The following is a 27,283-nucleotide window of genomic DNA, read 5'->3' as shown; positions in this document are numbered from 1 at the left end:
ATACTGAGGTATAGTCTCTTCCTGCATGGCTATGTAGAGTATGGAGACAACAGATCACTTTAGAATATCTGCTCACACTCAATTTCACAACCAATAAAAAAAAATAAAAAATAAAAATAAAACAACTGAACCAATCAGTTACATATCCATTTACTTGTGTTTCATGATTTCGCTTTTCTGTGCATGTTGGCGTTCTTGTTGCCATTGCAGACTTGCTTTATGACTGGGGGCCATAAACGCCACCGTCTGCTCAATGCATTCTGGGTAATCCACAGGACACGAGTCACTTAAAAAATACAATACAGAGAAAGCCTCTTTTATTTCCAGATTAAAACACCATCTTCATATATCTTACATCAACTCTCATTTCCATCATCCAATCTGTTCCCTCGTTCTTCACCTCCGCTACGCTCCCTTCATCAAGGTGTTAAGTGTCTGGTTGCCAAGGGAAACCCCTGGGCTGAGAAAAGCAGCCAATGAAAGCAGAGTCGCCATTAAAAGTGAATGAGAAGGTTAATAGTGTTCAAGGCCAATCAAGCCACGACACGGCCCCTCGCTGCTAAAGAACAAATTGAATTGCAAAACAGCAGCCGAGCAACAGTCCGACAACAACAGGTCAATGAATCCTCCTCTCTCCCTGTGTGTGTGTGTGTGTGTGTGTGTGTGTGTGTGTGTGTGTGTGTGTGTGTGTGTGTGTGTGTGTGTGCTGTACCTGCCTTTTTCTCTGCTCTTCTCTTAAACAGTAAACACCTATTTGCTCTCCTTTCAAAGGGTGAATTACTTTTTCTGAATTATCAATTATACTATATATTTTATATTATATTTTTACATTGATACTGTTGCCTGTACTTCTTATCCCAAAACACAAATCTATTCCATGGTTTAAGACCTATCAAACCAGCAATATCTCAGTGGGGGTGTGATAATTTTCATTATCGATTAATCTTCCAAAATACAGTGTCCAAGGTGACACTGTCAAATGTCTTGTTTTCTGTCGAACAAAAAGGTACAACCACTACATTACTGCAGAGAAAAGCAGTGCGTGTCCCCACGAGAGAACTTTCACCAGGGAAGGTTTTGGGAATTGACTCACAAAATCTTCCATGTTTTAATAACTATTCGATGTGGCCAGTGAATATTGGTCATTTTGGTGTGATAAATAATGTCAATTCCTTCATTTAAATAGCTGGCAATTCATTTTCAATTGGCTCCCTTATTAATTCATGAATAATTTCTTTCAGCACAAGAGTCAACAGCCTGAAACTAAAAAAAAAACAAGGACTGTCACTGGACCAAAAGCTTCGGAAAGAAAAGAGAAAGAAAATCCTCATTCATTGTCAAAGACGTTTGAGGCTAAGCTTGTGTAAAGCAGCTTATTGCTTCATGCTCCTTTCTAATTGGCTAAATGTCATCAGTCAAAGTTGATGATGACGTATTGTTCTTTGAGACCAAAAATATCCAACACGTGATCCCAAATGCTGCGTGCTGTGGTCTATTTCTTATCAGCAGGCCAAGGCTAAACCCTGTTTACACACACAGCCACAGGCCCTGGGAAGACAGTGACCTTTACATGAGGAGGGAGAGGGAACAATAGAAGGTCTGATTTATCATGTGCTAGCTAGTTCTTCCTGCTGAGATGCTGTGATTTGACTTATCTCTGGATGAGTATGCATCAAGCTTTGATTGTTACCCTGCGTTCCGAATCGCATTACTTTCTACTATTTAGTATGGTAGAAATAAGATTTGTCCAGATTCTTGCGGACAGATTTAGGATGGTTAGAAGCACCCGGATGTCTACTACATTCGGGCCAAGATTTTTAGTGTTGAAAACAGCATCCTATTTGGCCGATTCTGACCCATAATCAAGTGCGAACCTGAAGTGACGTCACATCGACGGAGCCTCCATATGAAAACAAACGGGGATGAGACGGATATAAAAGCAAGAGGCAAGATCAAGGCACAATGTTATGATGAAATAAATAAGTAAAAGTATGTCCCAATTGTAGCATACTGCATCCTAGCTAGATTATTGTTATTGTCAGAAGAAGTAGAATAGAAAAAAAAAAGAGTATGTGATTTGGAACGCAGGGTTAGTTTCAAAGTAAGAAGTATCTCCATTCCCTCAACCCCTAACCACCAGATTATTGATCCTATCACACACTGAATTCAGCAGCCAAATTAGTAGACTATTTTCTAAGCCCCATGCCTCTAAGCAGTGCAATGTAAATTTCAAGTGCTTTAGAGTGTACTATTGCACAGTGAAAACTTGAGGTTTCTACCATGCAGAGGGAAGGCAAGGCAAGTTTATTTCTATAGCACAATTCAGACACAGGGCCATTCAAAGTGCTTTACAGGGGCAAGATTAAAATACATAATACACATTAGAAAAGCGAATGAATAGAAAAAAAACATTTAAAAGCTAATGAATAGAAATAGAACATCTAAATACAATAAAATTTCAGGTTAAAATGGAAACTGAAAGGTCTTCAGACTTGATTTAAAAGAGGGAGATTGATGCACTTATTGCTCCACTACGATGATTTAACAGCTTTAGTTGCTTGTATTTTACCCATCAAAACAAAAACACACAATGAGCTTAAACAATATATCATGTGCTGTTTAAATAAAACTATCCAACAGTGTATACCAGTAGTGGACCAAAATGTGTTTTATTAAATCAATTAGACAATTGTCATTAAGTGAAAGGGCACTTTGAAGGTCGTTTTAGCCGACTTGACACAACCAACATGAGGCTGTAGTGACAGGGACACTCAAAATGCTTATTTTTTTCCCTGGTAGCTGCAAAAATGAACGGCAAAAATGATGACACTCATGAATATAACGAGGTCACTTCCACCAATAGAAACCCTGAATGGGGGGAGGGGGCGGGATTATATGATACACACAGCATCATTAGAGCCACAAATCACTTAATGCACTTCTAATCACATGCAATAGGCCCCAGGAGGACGGTACAATGTACACACACACACACACACACATACATGGGATGTGATGCAGCCTCTCATTAGACAGATCATGATGAAGCTCAATCCCTTACCACACACACACACACACACACACACACACACACACACACACACACACACACACACACACACACACACACACACACACACACACACACACACACACACACACACACACACACACACACACACACACACACACACACACACACACACACACACACACACACACACACACACACACACACACACACACACACACACACACACACACACACACACACACACACACACACAATAGAATAGAGGAACTAATCATATGTTGGCCCAGACACCGATGCATAATGTATGTGGGGCCTGTTGCCCTACTAGACCGGGTGATCGCTCGACTTTAAGTGTGTGTGTGTGTGTGTGTGTGTGTGTGTGTGTGTGTGTGTGTTGTGTGTGTGCTTTTGCTGCCTCTGCTTCAAGATCCTGCTGATTGACAGGACAGTCTGAGGTATACAGACAGTGAGTGTGTATTCACGGGGGCTGGCCTGTCTACTGCTACTACTTCAAAAGCATCCGTCTGTCTGTCTGTCTGTCTGTGTGCATCTCCTGACTATACATATGTGATCCTGAACACATTAGCATCCTCACCGACACACACAGAGGCAGCCATGTATGAAAGCAACCATGCATTCTGTGAACAAAGAGCCGTGCAGATAACACACAATCACCCACAAGAAGTGAGCTGGAAATATGAGCTCAAACAAATCATCAAGCCGTAAACCTCTCGAATCACATGCTCATCCATTCATCCCTTCATTAAGCATTACTCAAATCAACCAGCATGTAAAACGTATGAAAACCTCAACACAACCAAATGTTTTTGTCACTTTTAAAAGGGGAAGGTGGTTCAATTGAATACTGCATTTCCCCTAAGGCTGGCTGGGGGCTCAGATATCCTGTATCTTATATGTCTATACCGGCCCTAAACACATTGGATCCTACATATCCCATGATGCAATGTGACGGTGTCTCTATGTAGGCATTATCTTTCTGTCTGTCTATTTATTTTTGCAATATTTTGTGGTCATTTAGCTTAGCCCCCCCCCCCCCCCCGGAGAGATGAGATGAGCCCACACAGCTATATGAGCCCATCCAGCAGCAGTGTTCTTCTTCATGGCCAAACGCCTTACTACAAGTGAATGGGCAGGAGTTGATCTGCTGCCTCCATAACACTCATCTCTGTGGCTCCACCAACACATTCCACCACCCAGAGCTCCACAGGCAGCACCTGCTACAACAGGGCAGCCAATCCCACACACAGACACACAGACACACACACACACACACACACACACACACACACACACACACACACACACACACTCTCTAAATGGAGCCAGTGCGTGCTGTGCCGAGCTGGGCTGCCAACGCCTGGCACTGGGCTGGGTTGGAGCAGAACCCATCTGTCTCCTTGGCATCAGGACCAGTAGTTAGGGGCGGGGGGCTGATGTTGGGGTTAACACCTTCTAATCTCTTCATCATTATGAATGATCCAGACAAGATGTAGAGGCTGCAGGAGGCCAGGCTGAGTCAGAACGAGAACACATGAGGGTGTGGGTGTGTGTGTGTGTGTGTGTGTGTGTGTGTGTGTGTGTGTGTGTGTGTGTGTGTGTGTGCATGCGCATGCGCGTGTGTGAGTGTTTGAGAGAGAGAAAGAGAGGGAGAGAGAGTGAGAGAGAGAGAGACAGAGTGAGTGAGAGAGTATGTGTTATAATGGTCCAGTGTTCCAGTGGAGGCTGGCTCTACTGGCCCTATTCAGCGCTCCATTGGCCGGCCGCAGGACACTGATGCGGTGATGTCATCACCCTGTCATGCTGTCCAACACTGCTTTGTTCTTTGATTCACTTTAAGATGGTGAAGAGAGAGAAGAGAAGGAGAAGAAAAGAGGAGGAGGAGGAGGTCTGGGGTGGACCGACTCATTTCCATGCAGGCACATGCTCTGGTTGCTCCCCTGGGTCCTTCCATCATGGGAGGCCTTTGTGTGTGACTCACTGTGTCACCTGACTGTATTGGCAGATTAGCTGCTGCTGTTTATCACCACCTAGCTATAGAGCTCTCTAACAACCTGACTGATGAAGGGAGGACAGATAACCATGACGACAGTCAATGACTTCATGGACACCATGGAGGAGGAGGCTGGGTTGTCGTGGACTCTTAATGTGAAGCTGACACTTCATGTAGAAGTGACGCTCCTGCAGCGCGGTCACGACCAGACGTGAACTCGCATACACATATCCCATTAAAAAAACGGCATAACCTTCTGATTTTCGGATTTCTATTTTTAACGTCAACTTGAGCACAAGTGAAGGTCATTGGTTTGACACATTCACATCCCTAATGCATATGGAGAAACTCGACGTCAACTCGACATCATTGAAAATGAGGGCCACCCCTCAATTGGTCTCTCGAGGATAAATAAAAGTTAAATGAAAAAATATATATATATGGAGAAAGTAGTAAACACTACCACACCACAAAGACTGATCAGACCGTCATCTCTTATTTTTTTTTATGTTTGAACATGACTTCTGCAGGTGAACTATACATTAAACTGCCCAAATTCAAGAATAAAAACTATTATCAAACTTCTGGACTTTAAAATACTGGCCGACTCCTTCAACATACTTTCAGTTGTAGGCTTCAAATTCAATATGTTTGCCTGGTTTTATATTATGTGTATGAGCAATATCAACATTTCATATAATTAACTAAAAGAAAAATAACCAAATCTAAAGGGAATATCTATACTGTTACAGTATATTCCCTTTAGATTTGGTTATTTTTCTAATATAGGTATTATAATTATTCACACTAAATTATGAAGAAGAAAAAAAAGTGTGTGGAGGGCCAGTGAAAATGTACATGGGGCCAGTAAGACTCGGGTCCACTGGCCCGGCGGGCCAGTAGGAAAAAGAAGTTATGTTGAACCCTGAATATTAGAAACTAAATAACTCTCCCTCCGTCATACGCTCTTTTGAAATACTTATCATAGGTTTAAACTCACCTACCAAGAGCACGGATTTATGAAGGAGGGAAAAGGAAAATTACAGAAAATTGAGATACGAGTTTTCCACCAGACAGCGACGATATACAGGATGATAAGGCGTGGTCCCAAATGCGTCCACAGAGGGATTTGGAAGGGGAAACAGTGTGTCTCCCCACAACAACGTCCATGTATCCGTACTAAGCTGTGTGCCGCCACAGTGGCATTCGTCCAGCATTCTTTACTCATGACACAACCCTGCTGTTTACTGCTGCTGCTACTGCCTCACACAGGACAATCTGCCTTTAACTTGTCAAACCATCATTTTTCCCGAAGTTATGGTAAATGGTAAATGGACTTGACTTATATAGCGCTTTTCAGACGATCTTCTCAGCCCCAAAGCGCTTTACATATCTTACCACATTCACCCATTCATACACACACTCATACACCGATGGCAGTAGATGCCATGAAAGGCGCCCTCTGAACCATCGGGAGTAATTTAGGGTTCAGTGTCTTGCCCAGGGACACTTCGAAATGTAGCGGGTAGGCGGGGGATCGAACCTCCGACCCTGCACTCCAGAGGCGACCTCCCTACCCACTTCGCCACTGCCGCCCCTATGGACAAATCATTAGTAACAAGTTATTAGTCTACCTCCTCGTTTTCTGTTTGAACATGTGGTTGAACCTAAATGAACTGTCACAGAGCATCATGATTGCAGTGAAGCCAGATGGGACCTGAGACCTGAGACTTATTAATAAACTTCAGTATCTTTTCTCTCGTTGAAGAGTGACTTACTCCTGTCAGGCACGTCACCGTCACCACCTCATTACAGCAGTGCAGCTGTTTTGAGGACAGCTGCCATCTGCACACACGCATGTACACAGACACAGACACAGACACAGACACAGACACACACACACACACACACACACACACACGCACACTCGCCTTCAAAAGAAACATTAGCCATAGATGCCATTGTTTACCTGAGCCAACTTTATTTAAATCAAGTGTATTGGTCTCTTCAGTTTTAATCTTCTCTGTTGAGGGTGGTAGGATGGCCTAGAGGAAAGAGGTTCCTCCCAATAACCATGAGGTCTCTGGTTGGATCCCCTCCACCAGTCAGGAGGGTGTTAGTAGTAAAACTAGTGGTAGTAAAACTAGTGGTAGCTGCTATTACATCTACGGTCCCACCATCTCTACCACTGTGTCCTTGAGCAAGACACTTAACCCCAAACTGCTCCAGGGGCTGTACTCTGTAGGCTGATGCTCCGTGATAATAACCCCCTCTGGAGTGTGGGGAACTTGAGAGGGGATATGAAAAGAGACACATTTGAATGTAAAGTAACTAAACTTAATGTAACATTGTTTAAATCTGTTGCATTATGGCGAAAAGAAAAACTAAATGCATCTGTAACTTTGTGAGACTTCTTGCTATCGGAGTGAGACAGAGAGATAGCATGAACACATTATCTTAGTTGGCAGAGGTGACAAACGCCTGCGTGTTGTCTGAATGAATAGAGAGGATGAAGGGAGAGTGTGAGAGGCATCATAGTAAAAGATGTAGCAATCCACATGAGGAGGTATGGCTCACGGAGACACACATTCAACCAGGCAGTAATGCTACTGAGATACACAGAGACTTGTGTGACAGGGAACACACACACACACACACACGCACACTAGTCAGAACAAGAGACAGTGGGAGGAAAGAGAAAGTTAAAAGCCGAGCAGACAGCTGTGGAGTCTGCAGAGGCATCGTTTCATCACACAGGACAGAAACAACGCTGCTCTTTTAAAAGCCAACATGACAACCTGCTAACTGAATCCCCTAGCACACAACTCACCCTGCAACGTGGATGTCTGCACCACCTGTACCTACCAAACAGCTAAAAGTCATAAGTGCTGGACAATAGCACGATAACCATATGTAACACAATTTCATTTTTTGCCCAATAGACAGCCAATCATGTCACAGAAAAAGAGCTAGGCGCAAGTGGTGTGTGCAACAGTGACAGCCAGCAAAAGGAAATGCCCACAAGAGGACCTTTCACTCAATCTCCCTTGAAGATATTTTTGATTCTTACAATCTGACACAAAAAAAAATCAAAAAGGTTCAGGTTTGAATGGGGGTTTAGATTAGGGTAAGCCATTTAGAGTGTCTTCACAATGATAAACAGTAAGTAGGTGTGTATGTGTGTGTGTGTGTGTTATTGCATGTGTGTGCTTAAGGAAGTGGGGTAGAGGTACACAATAAAGCCAAATGCTTTCAAGCTCAGCCAGATGAGATGACAGACAATTTTAAGTACTGCATTTAATCAGAAGGAAAGAGAAGGAGAGTGAGTGGAGGGGAGGGGGGGGGGGGGGTGTGCAGAGATGTTGGGCACTCTCTTTGGCTCATCAACCCCCTTTGGCTCAAATCATTTGTCTTGCTTAAATGCCCTCTTATCTCCATGACAACCCTTGTACACCATGTAGCATACAAAAGAGGCAAACGGGGGCTTCTGTTAATGGAGGTTACGTCATCTCATTTGAACCCAGGCGCATGCTAACTGAATTGCCTCTCTTGAGCAGGCCCCCCTTTAGCTCACCACCACAGGGTTAGCTTAGCGTAGGCCGGGTGGTTGACATGCAGCAAACAGTACTTGTGATGTTTTAACATGTGTACATCCCTCTGGCTCATACAACACCCAGGGGACGGAGAGGGGGCTTCTGGGAAAGGAAGTGGTAATGGATTGGAGCCAAGATAAATGCCTCGTTTCCGCTGAGAAGCACAGTTCGGTTCAGCAGGGCACGGTAACCCTAGATCTGGCTTGTGTTTCCACTGCAGACAGCACCCTTACTTGGTAGGCGGGGTTTATGCCTGATATGCCCAAAGCCTCAGTCAGACGATGTACAGTCTATGGGTCAGAGCTGTCGAACGGTGCTTGCCGAGGCAGATACGCAACTATGGTGACATCATAGCAGCGGGACACAGTGTAGTAGCTCACTGATTAATTCAATGAAGAGGAAAAACGCCACACAATAAACAAAGAGCTGTGCGCCGGCATTTTTTCTTTAAACACAAAACTCTTCACTCTTGTCGAGGATATTACTTGTCACGGTGGTTTATCAACATGACTGCAGTGTGTAGCTCCACTCTTTTGGGACGGCTCGGTACCCCAACACAAGGGTGAAATAAATAGGTGTGGCCTCTGTTCACTTATTTTATGACTTTTCCCCATCCTTTGACAGTGGAAACGCAAAATAAAGCCATACCGAACCGAACCGAACCGCTCAGTGGGAAGGAAGCATTAGACAGACAAAGAGAAAAAGATGGATGGTGACAGACAGAGACATGTTTTGTTCAAATGGCCCTAAGCATGAAGCAGGACATTGAGGACAGTTGCATAAGATAGTTCAGCCACATGTCGCATACTGCAGCCCTCCAAGCAAGGAAGGCTGATGTTGTGTGAATGGAGAGATGAAATGAAAAAGGACAACACCGGGAGCACAGCATGTCCTTTCTAAGAAGGAAAATAAGCTTGTATCACTTCCAGCATTATAGAACCATTCTGATCTTTCTACTTGATTCACTTTTTTCTCTCATGACGCACTGTGAGGTAAGCTATGAGAAATGCCATGTTTGATTATAATTGGTCTTTCAGTTATAATTACCCACAACTAGCTTGTACACTCCATTCCATGTATACTGTATGCATACTGATATGGTAGGAAAAGTACATTTAGGAAACTGGAGAACGATTGTATGCTTTGGAGAAATCAATGGAGGTATTGCAAATTGTATATGAAGAAACATATGCAAAGCTTTAGTTTCCTTTAATGCCCAAACTAGTGCACACTCCCTGAGGAACAAATCAACCACTGAAATGTGTGTAAAGTGTAAGCATGTGTTTAGTGGCTAGGCTTGTACTGTATGTAAATACATCTCTGTGTGCTGCCTTAACAGTAACCGCAGTGCCACATTGGAGCATATGGGGACACAGCTCACTGGAGCATTTCATGCAAATATTTCAGCTAAAAACATCTGTCCACAGTCCACACAGAATTGTACATAATCTTCTTTACATACAAGCTCAGATAAGACAGCTGTGAGCACTGGACCGCTGTATAGGGAACAGTTTCAATCCAAAGTTAGAATAGTGACTCTTTTTCGTCTCTTGGTTGAATGTACACTGAGAATTCTTGTCGTCAGTTTCAAAATCTTTCGTCTAGCCTCAACAGGAAACTGCAAGGGAGGGTTTGACAAAAAGGATTCCATTTGTTGCATTATGGGAAATGTAGGTTTTGAAACTTCACTTACACTAGAGACACTTAAGGCCAGCATATGAATGAACTCAGCTATTTTGACTTTAGCCATAACGAGGATAGAAACTCCTTGAAGCAGCAACGTCGGAAGATGATTCTCTGTGGGTTCATCATCACATGAGCAACGCTGATCAAAAATACACAGTCATTACAAATTACACATTGCGTTAGCCTCATAGCATTATTGCCTAAATCATATTTACTCTCTACTCTATATCTAATCTACATCTACTTTACCCTACTCTATAACCCTTAAAATATGACTTGGGAAATTATGCTATTAGGCTAACGAAAAGTAGATGTAGAGTAGAGTAGATATAGAATAGAGTAGATGTAGAGTAAAAGTAGAGTAAATATGATTTAGGCAATTATGCTATGAGGCTAACAATTGTCAATATGATAATATGTATTAGTGCAGTTATAAGGTATAGCTATCTACAGTATCAACTTGTTGTGAATCAGAGCAGTGAGTCACCACACATCCCCTCATGCAGTCAAAGCTGTGAGATAACAAACACCTGATCTGTGTTTTGTAACTGGATCTGTTGTGGAGCGCAGTGTGGCTGTGAGTCCGTCCAGTCTCAGCACATTCATCTTTAACTGAGTCCCCTTGCCCTCGGCCTAGTTGGCATATTAAAAAAGGAAATATCTTTCCTCACATGTACTTTTCAAATGGTAAAGAGATCATCAGTTTATGATGACATGTTTTTAGTTTCCTGGGGGCCAGTTTTATGTCAGGCACTAATATACGTTTCCCAAAATTCCCACGATGCCTTTTCAGAGAATGGTATTGAAATAGTTGCATCTAGCTATTCGATAACATTAGAAATACAAACTACAAATGCCCTGAAATAGCTACAAATTCAAGAACATTTTATCCGACTTACTTTTGGTGCAATAGAGCAGGTAAAAGCAGTAACTAAATCAAATCAAATTCATCATTGTGAGACACCTGGAACCAATATTACCACTAGAATACGTTTGGAATCCAAAACTGTTGGCCGCGCACTAAACAATAACAGGCAAACAGTAACTTTTAAGGGAAGCTTTCTAACTTCAGATCCCTTGTGTTTTCAAGGGATCTAATTGTCCCCGTGAGGTTATGAGAATATATACCTTAAGAGAATGTTCACTTCTCCTGACACAACCAAAGCTACATAGTGCACTTTCAAGTATATATGTCAAACTACACAAAATAAGTGATAGCTTCTTTCCTCCATGCCTCACATAAAAACACCTAATCTTTCTATTTGTCTGCTCCTTGTCAGAGATTCCAGATTTCTGCTTGTAACCCTTTGCCCCTCCTCTCTCCTGGGGATAAACAATCGTAGCCACTGGTTCAGAAATAGCCGTCCAGCCCCTTCTAATCTTTCTTGACAAGTCTAGATGACATAACCTGATGTTGACTTCAGGGGAGGAGATGGTTGGGGCTTGGTCCGGGCGAGAGGGAACGTGACTCAGGCTCAAATCAAACTCACCAACCCTGCGTTCCAATACCCATACTTCCATATTATTTAGTATGCCAGAAAAAGATTTGGGATTTCCCAATACATGCATGTCAAGTGCAGTATGCCAAAAATACCCCTTTGCCCTACTAACTCCAATTGCATTTTGGAGTATTCGTCTTTATTCTTGACTATTTCTGGACATAATGAAAAAAAATCTTACTCATCTGATTTTTTTTTCTCTTCTGTGGCTCTAATACTCTTCTCTACTTTAGTATGTAGTATAGTAAAAAGAAAGAGTAACCGATTTGGAACGCAGGGACAGTTAAGTAATTTGCCGATGATGATTTGGGCTGTTTGTGTAAAACCTTCCAGGGGGATTAAACGTAGAGCAGCTGGGTGTTGTGACATCATAATACCCAGCCAATCCCCAGCAGTCCTGAGCCCCCCCACTAATAATGGTAATAATGCTAATTGATTTAATATGTAAGTCAGTTAGTTAGGCTTCCGGAGAGCTCTTTTGACTTTACAGTGATCTAGATAATGATGAGTCTTGAGGCAACAATACAGCATTTTTGCCACCTACTTTTTTTATTTTTAAACCAAATCAATGATATAATAGCATGGCTGTGAATATAATATTAAAGATAATATGAGCACATATGAGCACATAAAAGTTCATCATTAGTGTATTTTTAATAAATTTTGAGCTGAAATTCCCCTATGCGTCCACATAATGGATCTCAATGCAATTTGTATTGAACAAACTCAAGAATCTTCACTAAAAACATAACGCATATAGTTTATGTCTTTCAGTGAAGTAAAACGGGATTCGTAATAAAATTTGAAACGTGAATAAAAAAATATGATGAATTGTCAAAATATGTTTTTTTTAAATGAATTGCCCTGTTTATTACCTTGTCTGTTCTGTTTTTAAAAGAAAATTAGTATTACCTTTACTTATGTTTATATCTGAAATCTTTGAAACCAAGAATTTGTGAGAAGGATAACCCAGAGGAGCGGTTAGCCTCGGCCAGGCCTCAGGAGAGTATGTGCTGCAGCAGAGGGGAGGTCAAGACTGGCTGCTTTCATTACACACATCACTGGCTTTGATTCACTAAGGTCACTGTCCTGTGACTTTACACTGCCCAGGGGTTTAAAGATGTAGCAGGAGGGGGGGGGGGGGGGGGAGGAGGGAGAGAGGATGAAAGAATGAGATGGACAAAGGTGAAGAAGAGAACATTCAATCCATTCTCTGCTTTAGAACAAATAAATGAAGTTTGCAGCCTGGCAGTTAAGCAGGTACAGTCCCCACCAACAGTATTGGAGCAGTGAGGCCAATTCCTTTATTTTTGCTGTAGACTGGAAACAATTGAAAATGTGGTGTTCCTTTACAAATAATGCTATCTTCTCAGTTGTGTATCAGATCCAGATGTAAATACCTGGAAATGAAAGCTGAAATGTTGATCTATTGTCTCATATTGATCTTTTGGTGTCAAACCCAAATGTTTCTAGTCTACAGCAAAAATAAAGGGATTTGGCCTCACTGTTGTAACACTTTTGGAGGGGACTGTATGTAACAGGCTTATCTGATAACGGTCATGCTTTGTTTACACAGCCTTATCACACAGGCCAGAGGTCAGTGGATGAGTTGGAACTCAAATTAGTCAGAGATCAAAAGTCCGCTTAACTAGCCAACAAAAGCACAACACACACACACACACACACACACACACACACACACACACACACACACACACACACACACACACACACACACACACACACACACACACACACACACACACACACACACACACACACACACACACACACACACACACACACACACACACACACACACACACACACACACACACACACACACACACACACACACACACACACACACACACACACACACACACACACACACACACACACACACACACACACACACACACACACACACACACACACACACACACACACACACTTGTTTTCTTTCTTCTAGAACAATAAATACAGCCAACTGTGCAGTCCCCTTCTCTTCAGTGTGCTTTAGCGCGTGTCAACCAATTGTATTTTGGTTTTCAGTGTTTCGGTCCAGCCCCCCACAGCATGTTTCGTTAGCATAATTTCCCAGTAGCAACAGGCAGCTAGCGTAGCAGCTAGCTGGTGAACATATAGTGGAGCATGTAACAGCAAAAGATACATTATGTTTCTCAGGAGTTGGTGGAGACCAAATCACAGATAAAACTTGCACAGAGCGTAAGTGGAGGAAGCCTCATTGACTTAGTGGTTAGTCATGCTTACTCAGCTCCGGTTAAGGCTTTTACATGATGCATTCTGTGATAGGGCCATGCACTTTACTCCATGTAAATATACTGTGTGTGTTGAACTTTTATAAAGCTAGTGAAACAGATGTGTGCATGAGAGGAGGCAGGCTGCTCAATATGCATCATAACACCCCAGTAATGCCTGCCATACACACACTGTTGCTGATTATTAGCCTAAAAAGCAATTATGCAATAAATAAAAGCATGTTGGGTCGTTCTCAGGCTGTGTTTATAAAGTGTATAATCCTTGTTCCGCTATGTGTGTGTGTGTGTGTGTGTGTGTGTCCGGCACGTGAGCTTGACGGCCTGTCACTAGAGTATGTAGTTACCGCTATGCAACCGATCACAGTTATGTAAGGAGATTTAAAGCCTGTCTGACGTAACATCGGAACTCCACCGCTCTGGTATTATGATGAGGCTCGTATAAGCTGATGTCGCTGATGTGTGTGTGTGTGTGTGTGTCTCCGGGGACACAGAGGTATTGTGCTAGTAGTAGGCCGTTACATTCAGTGATCAATGGAAATTCATGCAGGCTCATTAATCACAGAGGTCTCAGTTGTGGTTGGAACGTGGCCAGCTTGTAATTCCCCAGTCACATTGTGCCTGCATCCCCAAATGTTAATGAATGCACGTGAACGCTTCTAGGTTATTTTTATTTTATCTATCTTAAGAAAAATAAATCAGCACTACACCTTTTTTTCTCTCTCTCTCTCTATCTCTCTCTCTCTGTTAGCATACGTTCTTTCAAACACCCAGTCAGTGTCTGCTTGGCCTGGGTTCAGGCGCAAATAATACCAAGACACAGAGCACAGAGTGTACTATCACACTGCGCACATTTCTACTTTTGATGTCTCAAGAGTCTACAAGTGAAACATGAATCCATTGTTGTACGAATGGGGAGAACAGCTGGAGTAGAGAATAAGAGGACAATTGTATTTGGTATGAAGTGTTTTTTTTGGGATGAGAAACATCTATGGAACACACAAGTATATACCCACCACAACCTGTTGGGTTACTGTTCTAAGGTATTCTTTTACCTCACATCTCAATACCGTGATACTGGCCAGTGCATAGTCCAGTCCAAAAACCCAAAGATATTTAATTAATTATCAAAAACAAAAACTTTACATTGGGAATCTAGAAAAAAACATATGTATAAAAATAAATTAAAATAAATTCAGAAAAAATTAATTGTCGGGATTGGAATTGTATTGGTGCCCTATATTAAGGGCTTGAAAAGAGATTATTGGAATATAGATAGAATGTAACAATTCAGCTGGAAGTCGCTTCGGATAAAAGTATATCTGCTAAATGACATTTAATGTAATGTAAATGTTTGAGTGAAAGGAGGACTTCTGTCATACTGCTTCACACTGAGTCCATTCTGTAAAGAAGTGAATAGAGAATGCCTGCTCTCCTTTTCCACTGAGCCTGTCCTCCATTGTTTAATGTGAGTGAGACGGGCTACTGTGTCCTACCACTTTACAGGTAGCTGACCTTGGTACAAAGAACTCCTTACCATTGTGTTGCACGAATGGCTGCCTCTCAATACAGTGCCATGGTGGGGGCTGTGTGCACTTCAAGTGATGCATGACATGTATGAGATGTTGGCTAGAGTAGAGAGCTCAACTTGTCTGGGTCTACTCAACAATCCAAATGAACAAGGGCACTCAAAATGGGGTAATATTGTGGGACGCTCCGGTGGCATAGTGGATAGAGCGCATACCATATTGGCTCCGGCCTTGGTTGCGGGTTCAAATCCGACCCGTGGACCTTTACTGCAGGTCATCCCCCCCCCCCTCTCTCTCTCTCTCTCTCTCTCTCTCTCTCTCTCTGTCTCCCCATTTCAACTCTGTACTGTCAAATAAAGCTTGAAAGCCAAAAAAAAAAAAAAAAAAAAGGGGGGGGGCGGGGGGGGGTAATATTGTGTCTTCTTTCATTTGTCCCTGTGCAATGCAGTGGTAACATACTGTCCCATACATGTGCTAATCAAGAAGTCACTACACTTCAAAACAAACAGATTCGGAAACTTTCCTCCATCCTTAATCCTTCTCCATTCTAAATCAGGGTTCTCCAATGTCTGTAACTCCCCAAAACCAGCTGTCAAACAATCACACCGACTCACAGAGGTGAGAGCGTTCTCTTCTCTATTCTTCACACAGCCAAGTCTGCCATCGTCTTCTGACCACCATGGATATACCTTTGAGTCTGTGCGGCAGCAGTTATCCCCATATGAAGTCCCAGCCATCATTATAAAAACATCTGTGAACTGAAAAGTGGCCGTTTGGAATAGCTGTAAACACACTTGGCCTTTTAACCCATGGCATGAATGAACGATAGATTGTTTGAGTGTATGTACAATTCCTACTTCATCTTCTCAACACAAAAACAGAGCAGTGAAGTTGAGTTTTTCCATGGTCAGGTCCAGTTCCCTCCAACACACCAAAAACAACAAGCACCCACCCCCCCCCTCCCAACCCCCCCAAGGCTCCCACTGGTTCCTTTGTCTCATCCTCTCCCATAGAGAGACAGAACATATGGAGCTAGGGGTCAGGGGGTCACCCTCAAGGCGGGGCTGTGAAATGGCTACTCACGCCCCTCCTGAAATCAACTGTTCATTTGCCATTGGAAATAACAGAAGCATTAGTGAAGGGATCTGATCAAGTCAGCAACAGCTAGCAGTATCTTCTGGGGTCAGTATAGGTCCCCTCTCACTCCCCTAAATCAGACCATCCATCATTACTGCTCCGCCCCTTTTCAGACAGCGACCCTTGAACTGTGACTAAAGCAGCACATGGCAGCCTCTCTAAACACAGTATGGGTCTAGGGTGAGATCGCACACTGTCTGGCACTCAACACTGGGTCAGGCACAAGATAGGCAGGTTCAGGGTTTAGGGTTTAGTGAGGAACCTTCAACTTAGACCTGCAAAGTGCACTTGAGGTTAAAAAGAAAGTCTATTGTGTTAGTCCCTCAAACACAAAGCTCCCTTCCATCACTGCTGATGTGTACCATTGTATGCAACATCACGCATACCTTTATGGAAAAACGGTCTAAGAGAGTGTCATCATCATTATTCCAATTTGTAGAATTAACTAAATCTAAAATACCTAAAAAAGATGCAAGGCTCTTTGGCCCAGATTTGAATGTGGCCATTGTGGAACTTTTTTACAAAGCATTTAGACATGATCACACACAGTCCAAATCCCAAATATATATTCAATTCATAGTGCTAATACTAAACTGATCAAAACAGCAAACAGGAGAAACTGCAAACAGAATAGGGTTGGTTTAAACTAAATGAATCAATTCAAATGGTTGCCAATTATTTTCTAATGAGGGATTCATTGATTAGTTCCTATGTTATTTAATAAGCCTCCGATATCATGCAAGACTGACTCAAACTAACATTAACTTGTTTTTCTATGGGACCTTAACAGTGAGGCCAAAACATCAGAAGCCATTAATAAAAAGCTGAACCACAGTGAGAGGAAACACAGCACACTGCAGGAGAGTGGAGTCATGGTTTGGAATGTGTGTTTGTTTGTGTGCGTGCGTGCGTGCGTGCGTGCGTGCGTGTGTGTCTGTGTGTGCGACTGTGCATGTGTGTGTGTGTGTGTTTGTGTGACTGTGCACGTGTGCCTGTCAGTGGCGAGGCCTGGCCCGTGTGTTGTTACATTACAGCGATGCGTTCAGTGTAGCCTGGAGAAACTGTCTGAATGGATTACTCTAACAGGCTTAACAGCAGCCCCTGCCCAGGCTAACAGAGCACACAGGGCAGGGACTAGCAGGGCACAAAACTCACAGAGATGGACAGAATGACTGAAGGAAGAGATGAGGAAGGAACTGATTAGCCATGACAGAGAGAAAGGCTAAAAGGGAAATCTGTAGCCAATACAGACAGGGTAAAAGTGAAGGCATCGTCTAGAAAAACAATATTGTCTTAATCAGACCATGTGAATGTAGAATGAGATGAACAGTAGATAATTGGGGTTGCAGCGATATATCTGCTTGACAACGGACAATCGCCCGATGTCTGCCCTATTTACTGACATCTGACCATTGGCAAATAAGGTGACATTGGCCGCTGGCAGTAGCCAATCTTTTTGCATTCATGTTACACTGCCTTCATGTTGTGTTAATTGGTCTGACTCATAGAACAGTAGCCTGCCCAGCTTTTAAAAAGGAACATTGGCAGAGACTCCTGAATGCCACCATGCAAGTAAGTGAGATAAAGACGGTTCAATATTTTTTTATGAAAAGATGTCTCCGTTTACCTGGCACAAAAGAAAAAACAAACATGGGCATCGGCTAACATAAATTCTACACTAAATTGCGACCTTCCATCCAACAATTAATACAATAAAAACAGGTGTGCAGAGGTGTCCTCTAATAGGTCTATTTTATTGAGCTTTTAGCATTGTAAGTAGCATAGTATTATGAGCCCATTACCCAGCCATACCATTGTTAGTATAAAACACCAGGGGCATGCTAAAGTGTTGTTACCCATTGTCATTAGCATACGTCAGTGGGTATAGTGCTAGTGTGCACTGCAGCCTTTGTCCTGACTGACTCCCAGGCTGTGGTGTGGACAGATGGCCCGGGCCAGAGGGGTTAGCTTTAGCCTCCCAAATCCCTTTGTGTCCCACCTCAGCCCCAGCCTACTATACACACCTCTGTGCTCTAGTCTTATTTAAAGCTGCTATACTGGCCATGCTCCAAGCTCCCAACAACAGCAAGGGAGCTCTTTGAACAAGCTGAATAATAATAGACAGAAACAGGGTTAGACTGTTAGCTCTGAGCCCTTCCAGAAGAAGGATCAAAACGTCCCAGTCGGTTTGACAATACTGTGGTTGGCCAGCTCCATACAGGTGTGCTTAAGAGACATACACGTACATGTATCACATTGATCTCATGAGACCAGCGTCAAGTTTATTTAAACAGTCACTTTGCCCCCGATACAGCCTCCTTAAATCCATGAGATGACAGTCAGTGTTGTTGCATGTCGAGCTCATGTCTGAGTAAGTAACCGAGTCACTTTTAAACTTTTAAAAAGTCACAGTTGCAATCTCACCAAGGTCAGACTTAATTCATATTTCTGCAACACGACACAAGTCTGTAAGGCTCGTTAAAAAAAGATTTGTCACACTTTGTGGTGCAAAGAAAAATAAAAAAATTATATAACAGGGCTGGCTGAAAAATCCGATTTAAAGTCAATTCGAGATGCAGCCTCTATTACACTTGCTTCCTGTCAGTGAAAACATTGTTTTATTTATTTTAGTTATAATAATGCACTCAGTGGTTCAGAGCCAAAATACATTTTCTACATTATGAAGCATCCAGATCTCTCAGCTCGTCTGGGACAGGTCTACTTTTCTGTCCCCAGAGTCTAGTCTAGTCTAAACATAGAGGAGTAGTTTTCTGTTTTCATGCACCACATATCTGGAACACACACCCAGAAAACTTTCATTATTTATTCAAATATGTAATTATTCTTATTATGTATTATTTCCTCATGTAGTTGTATGCCCCTGTAAAGCACTTTTGAATTTTCCTTGTGTCTAAATAGTGTGCTATTTAAATCAAACCTGCCTCGCCTTTAAGCACTAGGTGCAAAATAATGTGCTGCCATTGTGGCTTGCTTCTGTAAATGTCCTGTCATGTCTGAATGAAGCTTTAACAAACACAGCAGAGGCCTTTGTCTGAGTGAAAAATAAAAAGAATCTCTGCCTTGGACCAACAGCAGTAAAGTGTTCAAATGACAAATTGTGAGGTTGCAACTATGTCTTTGGTGCCTTCGCTAACAGCAGCTGCCTTCAGGTCTACCAGATTACAAGGTTAGTTCACAGTAACACTCCAAACAACTGCTTGTATTTTACTGAAAATAATAAACCCAACTTTTTATGATAATTTTAGTATCATCCTGAATACAAAGTTAGCCCAAGAAGCTGTGGAAGACGTTTTTTTTTGTTGGAGAAAACAAATCTTTACTTAGTTTCAAAAGACAATACAGATTATTATGGTCAGCATTCATGCTTGGAGAGAAGACCAGCGCATCCTACTCAGAGCAATGCCAGGGTCTTGACTGAGTTGTATACACAAAATGAGCTGCTTTATACAGAATGGTTGACATGGTCAGATAGGTAGAATAACAATGGAACAATCAAGTTTGGTTCTTGATGACATCAATGCTAATCTGAATCTGGGAGCTTCCAGGATGGCCCACACCTAGGGTGGGTATTTAATTACAATAGAAACTCCAGACAGGATACATCAGTAGTTAAGATGAGAGGAAATACACTTCATACAATGATCAAATAATGAATGAAGAGACAAGAGTAGAATTAAATTAATCAATATAAAATTGGCGTCCACAAAGCCAAGGTAGCATGATCTAATTTAAGCTTCTAAAAAGGAGTTGGGTTTTTAAATGCAGTCTTGTAGTCTAGCCGTTATAAAACTCATTCGTCTTGAAGTACACACATGTTGAAACCTGTAGGATGAAAGAAAACCATTCAGCGCTCTAATAAAGAGACTTATTGGCACCTGGCTATGAACTGGAGGGTTGCTGTTAATCCCTGTGATTTTACCCAGGCCCCAACCAATTCTCCCCAAGGTGATACTGAGTCACTTACATCTGGGTTATGGCCAAATGACTCCCCCATGCAATAAGACATTGACAACAGGCTGTCTGCTATAGGTTTGACCCAAGATATAGATGCATACTTAGGTGTCTGCTATGGGTGACACGTGGGTGTGAGGGAGAGGGAGGTGTGATGGATGGAGAGACATAGGGAAGACATGAAAGGAGGAGGGGGACAGACGATGAAGAGGAGGTCTGGGGCTAGTTGAGCACCTGAAGAACAGGATCGTGTGTGTGTGTGTGTGCGTGTGTGCGTGCGTGTGTGTGTGTGCGTTCAAGCATGCACATCAGTGACATGCATTCAAATAACATCAGCATAATAACTATGCTTGGTCCCTATCACTGCAAGTTATGTTCAGAGATTTCAGTGAGCTGAGAGAGTATTTGATAATGTATACTTTGATGTACGGCATGGTATAATTGCAAAGGGCTAATTCAGCGATTTTGGTATCGTGCTTCCATAACGTTTCGGGACTTTAAAGAAATAGATTTAAAAATGGTAGTAATGTAATGTCATTTATGAATTTAATACAATCAAATGCGTGTCCATAAAGTAAAATGACGATAATGGATTCAGTGTTTGTTCTCCTGAGCTGTAGCATTTAACACCAAGTGATTGTATCACATTGGGTATTAAGTGAGCGGCTTAACTGTATGCAATAACGTTACAAACCATCTCTAGCACTTTCCTCATTGATTATTCATTATCATTAGCTGGTATAACAAGTAGCCTGACTGACAAACCAACGTTATCTCCCACTCTTTTGACTATCCATAAACATCAAACAAAGGACAAACACTTTCTGGTTGCCTATTGGAATGCAACCATCATGCTCATCATCAGTATAATAATAAAGTCTGGTGGACTTCCAGCCGATATGCAAACTATGCGACAACTATGCGATGTCAAAGTGGTGCACACATGTCAAACAATGTGGCAGCGTTTACCTCATCCCTGCGTTCCAAATCACATACTCTTTCTTTTTACTACACTACATACTAAAGTACAGAAGAGTTTTAGGGCCACGGGAGAGAAAAAATAAATCAGATAAGGAATTTTCTTTTTCCTTATGTCGGGAAATGTCAAGAATAAAGACAAATACTCCAAAATGCTATTGGAGTTAGTGGGGCATTTATGTATTTTCATCATACTACAATTGACGTGTATGTATTTGGGACATCCTAAATCTTTTTCTGGCTTACTATATAGTAGGGAAGTATGGGGATTGGAACGCAGGCCGGGCATATCTCCATCTACAACCCGGCACGCCAAACATCTCCCTCTCCCTTAAATTAGCTCTCACCTTTCAACACCACAATACAGTGCCAAACCTAACCCCATCTGGTGTTAGAATGCAAGGGACGGACTATTTTAAGCTCTGTATGCCAGCCAACGTGTATACAAACCTACTGAAGCTCAATGGGGGTGTCTGAGGATGACATAGTAGCTACGAAACAACTAATTAGCATTTTAAGCTAAGAACGGAGAACTCAGGATCCATAGCAGATCATGAGTAGAAATAAAAGGATTCGAAATCAGTGTTCATCTTGTGGAGAGTTAGAAGAAGGAGATAGAGAAAGGCTTTTTTAGAACTATGGAGGAGCCCGAGGCAGGTTGTACAGGAAGCCTGGGCCCTCTGACAAACAATAGGCTGGGGGAAATAAGGCCACAGTGCCACACAAAGAGCCAGGGAGGAGGAGGGGAACTGCTGCCTAAAAATAAGCAAAGGCATTATATATATACAAGACATGCTTAATGTGGGTCACAGCAATTACGGCTGCTGCTGCCTACCAACTCAGGGTACACTGTTATGTGGGGGGAGCTGAGACAATATGCTCAACACGAAATAAACAAGAGGTTTATGGAGCTCCAAATAAGGCAACATGTTGGTGTTGGTATCAATCATGGCAGCATTAGTGTTGTCTGGACCATGGTGCGTGATGGGGGGGAAGGACAGCAAGCAACAGGACCGGTGATCAGAATTGTAAATGATCTCCAATGAAGTGTGTGAAGCAAACTGAAGGGCCGTGATAGAGAGATGAAATGGGGAAGGGGCGGACATAAAGCTCCGCCAAAGCTGGATTTATGTTGGTGTCAAAACATGAAAAAATAACTTACAGTGTACTTCTGCATTGGGTTAACGTGTGCAATCGGCAGCTTGTGTGACATTACAAAATACAATGGTGTGTCTCTTTAAGGCATTGGTTGTGATGATGCTGGTACGGTTGACAGCCATTCTCGGAAACTATGGAGAACCTCCTCATCTTCGTCTTGAGACCATGGCATTGTACAGGTCCTGGTTTTTCAAGTATTTAGTTAAACCTCACCATCACTCATAGTTAACTTGTCCCAGAGTTAAACCACTCACACACCGGTGCTCAACAGGTTGGGCTTGATTGGTGTTAGCAGAGCAGACAGCAGGGCATATGGACCCTGGTATGGTGAAAGCTTAGCTGTCTCTGTGTGTGTGTGTGTGTGTGTGTGTGTGTGTGTGTGTGTGTGTGTGTGTGTGTGTGTGTGTGTGTGTGTGTGTGTGTGTGTGCTGTCTGCTCACACACCTTTAAACAGACAGAATATTGAGACTAAAAACCACATTTCATACACAGCATTACTGCTTGCTCTGTGATATTGGAAGACAAGTGCCCCTTGATGTCAGCCCCAAAAATGTGCAATCACAGCTGCTCAATTACAACACACACACACACACACACACACACACACACACACACACACACAGACTTTGATACACTGAACTTTGACCCACACAGGCTCAGTTATACACAGAGAAGAAGCCACCACTTTGACTGTGATGCAATACCCCCAGCAACACACACAGCACAACTTGTGAAAAATCAAAGTAACTCTCCCTCAAACACAATAGGAAGAGGCCATTATTGGATGGGAACACATGGAACATAACCAATAAGTGAATGAGTCTTCTTGCTACAGAGTAAACATGTTGCAGCACCACATAGCTAAATCCTATAGGCTACTGGCAATAAGGATAGTGCCATCAAAAGACAGTAAGGAGGATGATGAGATCCTATCAATAGATCTCTAGGCTATTGTTACAAATAAACCAGAGATAATCAAATGTCCATGCATTGCAATTCACCTGATTAATCTTGTATTACATTTCAAGTATGCCAACTGGTCAATGATAATAAACGGGGAAGGGGTCCATCCATGTGACAAAACATCACTTTAAATGGCCTCTTCTTTGGAAAACACTGAATGACAGACAGACAGTGCAGTTACATGGACAGTAGTTTCACTGTGACTAATTCAGCGAGAAAAAAAAGTAAAGCAGAGCACAGGAAGCTCCAATCAGATAACATTAAGCTAGACAGTGGCGATCTACAGATAACACACGAGAGACTCATCAAACGTTGGCTCAATGACACTTCTTCTCGGGGCAGAAGTGTGCCAAGGTACACGCTGACACCAAGCCTAGGCTATGCTGCTCTAACCCTCCATCCCGTTATTGGACTGTAGACATAGCTTACAGTGATTGTGTAGGCTACAGCCTGCAGGGGAAACAATTGTTTTCTCAGTTCAGGTCGCTGTAGTTTGTTGTTCCATAATGTAGCACATCACTGAAGAATATGCTATTGGCTAAAGCTGTGTAAAGAGATATATTTTTAGTGAACAATTTCACCAGAAACAAGTGTGTGTGTGTGTGTGTGTGTGTGTGTGTGTGTGTGTGTGTGTGTGTGTGTGTGTGTGTGTGTGTGTGTGTGTGTGTGTGTGTGTGTGTGTGTGTGTGTGTGTGTGTGTGTGTGTGTGTGTGTGTGTGTGTGTGTGTGTTGTTGTTGTTGTTTATGAAAGTGAGGTAAATTATTTTAAAAACCTAGAACACAAGCGCCCATACCTGCTAGTTCGTCCGGTTCCAGTCCAGTTTCTGTGTCTATCCCGCAAATAGCAAAGTAGTGTGCGAAGCGGCAGGGCGCCGCGCCGGACGCCGACGAGATGCCACTCATCCCGGCTTCAGTGTGCAGCGCTGTCCGCTGCTAGTCCTCCGAGCGAAACATCTCCGGGAGAGAGAAAAAAAAAACAAGGAAAACTGGACACAACGCTAAACTCAGGAAAACTGCCTCGTCTGCTCCAAATTGCAGGTCTATGTTAGCTGGGTGACGCACCGAAGTTGTAGGCTATTTGAATGTTGTTCCAGTGATAGTTGTCCTTCAGTGAGCGGTGCCAGCGGAGCTCTTCCCGACACTCTGCCGCCTGCCTGTGCTGTGCTGCTCGGGAGAGCGCTGAGTCTCCGCCTCTGAAGAGCGTTTGTCACAGGGCGGGATATTCAAATCAGTGCTTTATTCCTTTATTCAGTCTGTTGACTGACATAGCGCCAGATTTGTCTCACGTAGGCTAATTGTTTTTCTTAACATTGTCATATTATTATGATTAACCTTGCCACACTTTCGGCTAGGCTACTTCAACAAAGCCTCCTTCAAATAAAATAAAAATGTAATGTCAATATTTAGCCTAGCCTATGTCAAAACATTCAGCTCAATTATTTATCACATTATTTGTATTTGGGTGGATGACGTGACGTCAAATCAAATCAAATCAAATCAAATCAGTTGTATTTGTATAGCCCACAATCACAAATACATTTGTCCCAGTGCAGCTTTACTTTTCATAGCCTACAATATGATACAATATGACACCCTGCCCTTAGACCCTTAGCTCGGCTGAGGAAAAAACTCCCAGTAAAAAACCCTTTACCGGGATTAAAAATGTTGAAGAAATCTCAGGGAGAGTCGACAAGTAAGGGATCCCTCTCCCAGGACGGACATACTGCAATAGATGTCATAAATTGAGAAAATCACGAAGGAATTTGATCATTGACCAGATCCAGATGTTTACATGGTAATACTAAAGTAAAGTGTGAATAGTGTGGATGCAGGAAGACTTCAGATGCTGCCAGAGGATCCACACCGTCGCGTCTCCACCAGGGAAAACGAAGGTTTCCAGCGAAGTGACTTTTTTATGGTTCCGAGCTTCAAACACACATTTAAAAAAAATATTTTGTCAAACAGTGTGACAGGCTTTTCCTGTCACATATACGATACGAAGTGTATTTTCTGAAACATAAAATGAGTATTCACCTGAGTTAACACTGTTTTCTTGTGTTGTAGGCCTATAGCGTAGCCTATAACTCATTTAAATGTATGTTTTTTTATTTAATTTAAATTTTTTAAACTTTTTTGGTTCGTAATCACATGAAAAAAAGGCCAAATACAGTACATTACTACTGTTGTTCTTCTGAGTAGCCTGTTGGATACTCACTCAACCCCAATACCTACTTTAGTGGTGTCAAAATATTTTTCATCGAAAATTGAAACGTGGTGTGGTTCATCCAATGATGGGACAATATCTTTGGTCTGACATTAAGAAATTATGAAGATAAAAAGGCGTTATAATTTATTCATTCAGTGATTAATTATAAAATCTCACTGGAGCACATGGAAAATTAGACTTACAAGTATTTTTGTTAGATTTATAGCCTAACAGGATATATTGGAATTAATCTGAACTAGGCTATAACAAAACATTTATGACAATGTCTTACATTGGGTGATGATTAAGAAAATAATGCAAAATGTAATGTTTTTTCCTACGAAATGCTGAATCTTAATGTAGATAAGATGAAAATTGTGATAAAACCAGTATATCCCATTATAATATTTATGCAAAAACCTTCCTGTCACCACCATATGACAATTTTAAGCACAGACTCGAACAAATTGTTGAATAAATACATATTTCAATTAAATTCTAAAAGACCACAAAGACTTTGAGAAATGTAAGAATCAGTACAACTCAACTCAATAATTCTCATGTCAAATATTTGACTATTTATTTTTAACCTTTTTTGCCTATGTAGGCCTATCCTATAACCTCAGAAGTGGCCTCCCTAGACCTAGGGCCTATTCATCTCAAGATTAAAAATTCAGTTTCACAAACATCCAACTTCTTCATAAATTATGGTTGGCATTCATTCACAAAAACTGACCATTTGACTGCGTACCCCCTTTCTGCATCATGTTCGAGTCTCATTTCGCCATTTAACTCAGCCTGTGGCCGCATAATGGCCTACTTGCAGTGGCAGACTCAGGGGGGGGGCATTGCATTTTCTCCAGTCTAATTTTTACTTAAATGTTAGTAAAGATGAAAGCAGCAAGGCATCTTCCCTTCTTTGGCTAAAATGTGAAAGTGCACAATGATGTGAACAACTCATTTTGGTGTTTATAAAGTCGCTAGAATAAGAAGAAACAGTGTCTTTGATGCTAAATTTTTTCCCCCAGACCTCCGTTTAATAGTATGAGCCCAACGATTTTTTTTAAGTGCTGCATGGAGATGTAACTAGTGCCCCGAATGGGACCTTCAAGGCAGCGCTTGCTAAGGTTAGGGTATAGGGCCTTCCAGGCAGCGCTGCCTTCAAGGCTCCGTTGGGGGAACAAAACACCATCAAGTTAGAAAGCCACTGTGTCCGCTGGTGGGGCCCCATGTTGTCC

The 27,283-nt window shown here is 42.2% G+C and overlaps 1 protein-coding gene across 2 annotated transcripts in view; it reads right to left on the bottom strand.

The window, feature by feature from the left end:
* The window catches only part of dennd5b (DENN/MADD domain containing 5B), an 82,912-nt gene extending 57,962 nt beyond the window's left edge, over positions 1-24,950 (bottom strand). For both annotated transcript variants that reach the window (XM_080051247.1, XM_080051248.1), the window contains exon 1: positions 24,634-24,950. In XM_080051247.1, coding sequence (XP_079907373.1) covers positions 24,634-24,742 — 109 coding nt within the window. In that variant the 5' untranslated portion in view covers positions 24,743-24,950. The remainder of the gene's footprint in view (positions 1-24,633) is intronic.
* Positions 24,951-27,283: the final 2,333 nt, after the last annotated feature.

Source organism: Ammodytes marinus (assembly GCF_949987685.1).
Source record: "Ammodytes marinus genome assembly, chromosome: 22".
In the NCBI taxonomy this organism is placed as follows: domain Eukaryota; kingdom Metazoa; phylum Chordata; class Actinopteri; order Uranoscopiformes; family Ammodytidae; genus Ammodytes; species Ammodytes marinus.
Note: the sequence above shows the minus strand (reverse complement) of the source record. Positions and strands in the feature narration are given on the sequence as shown.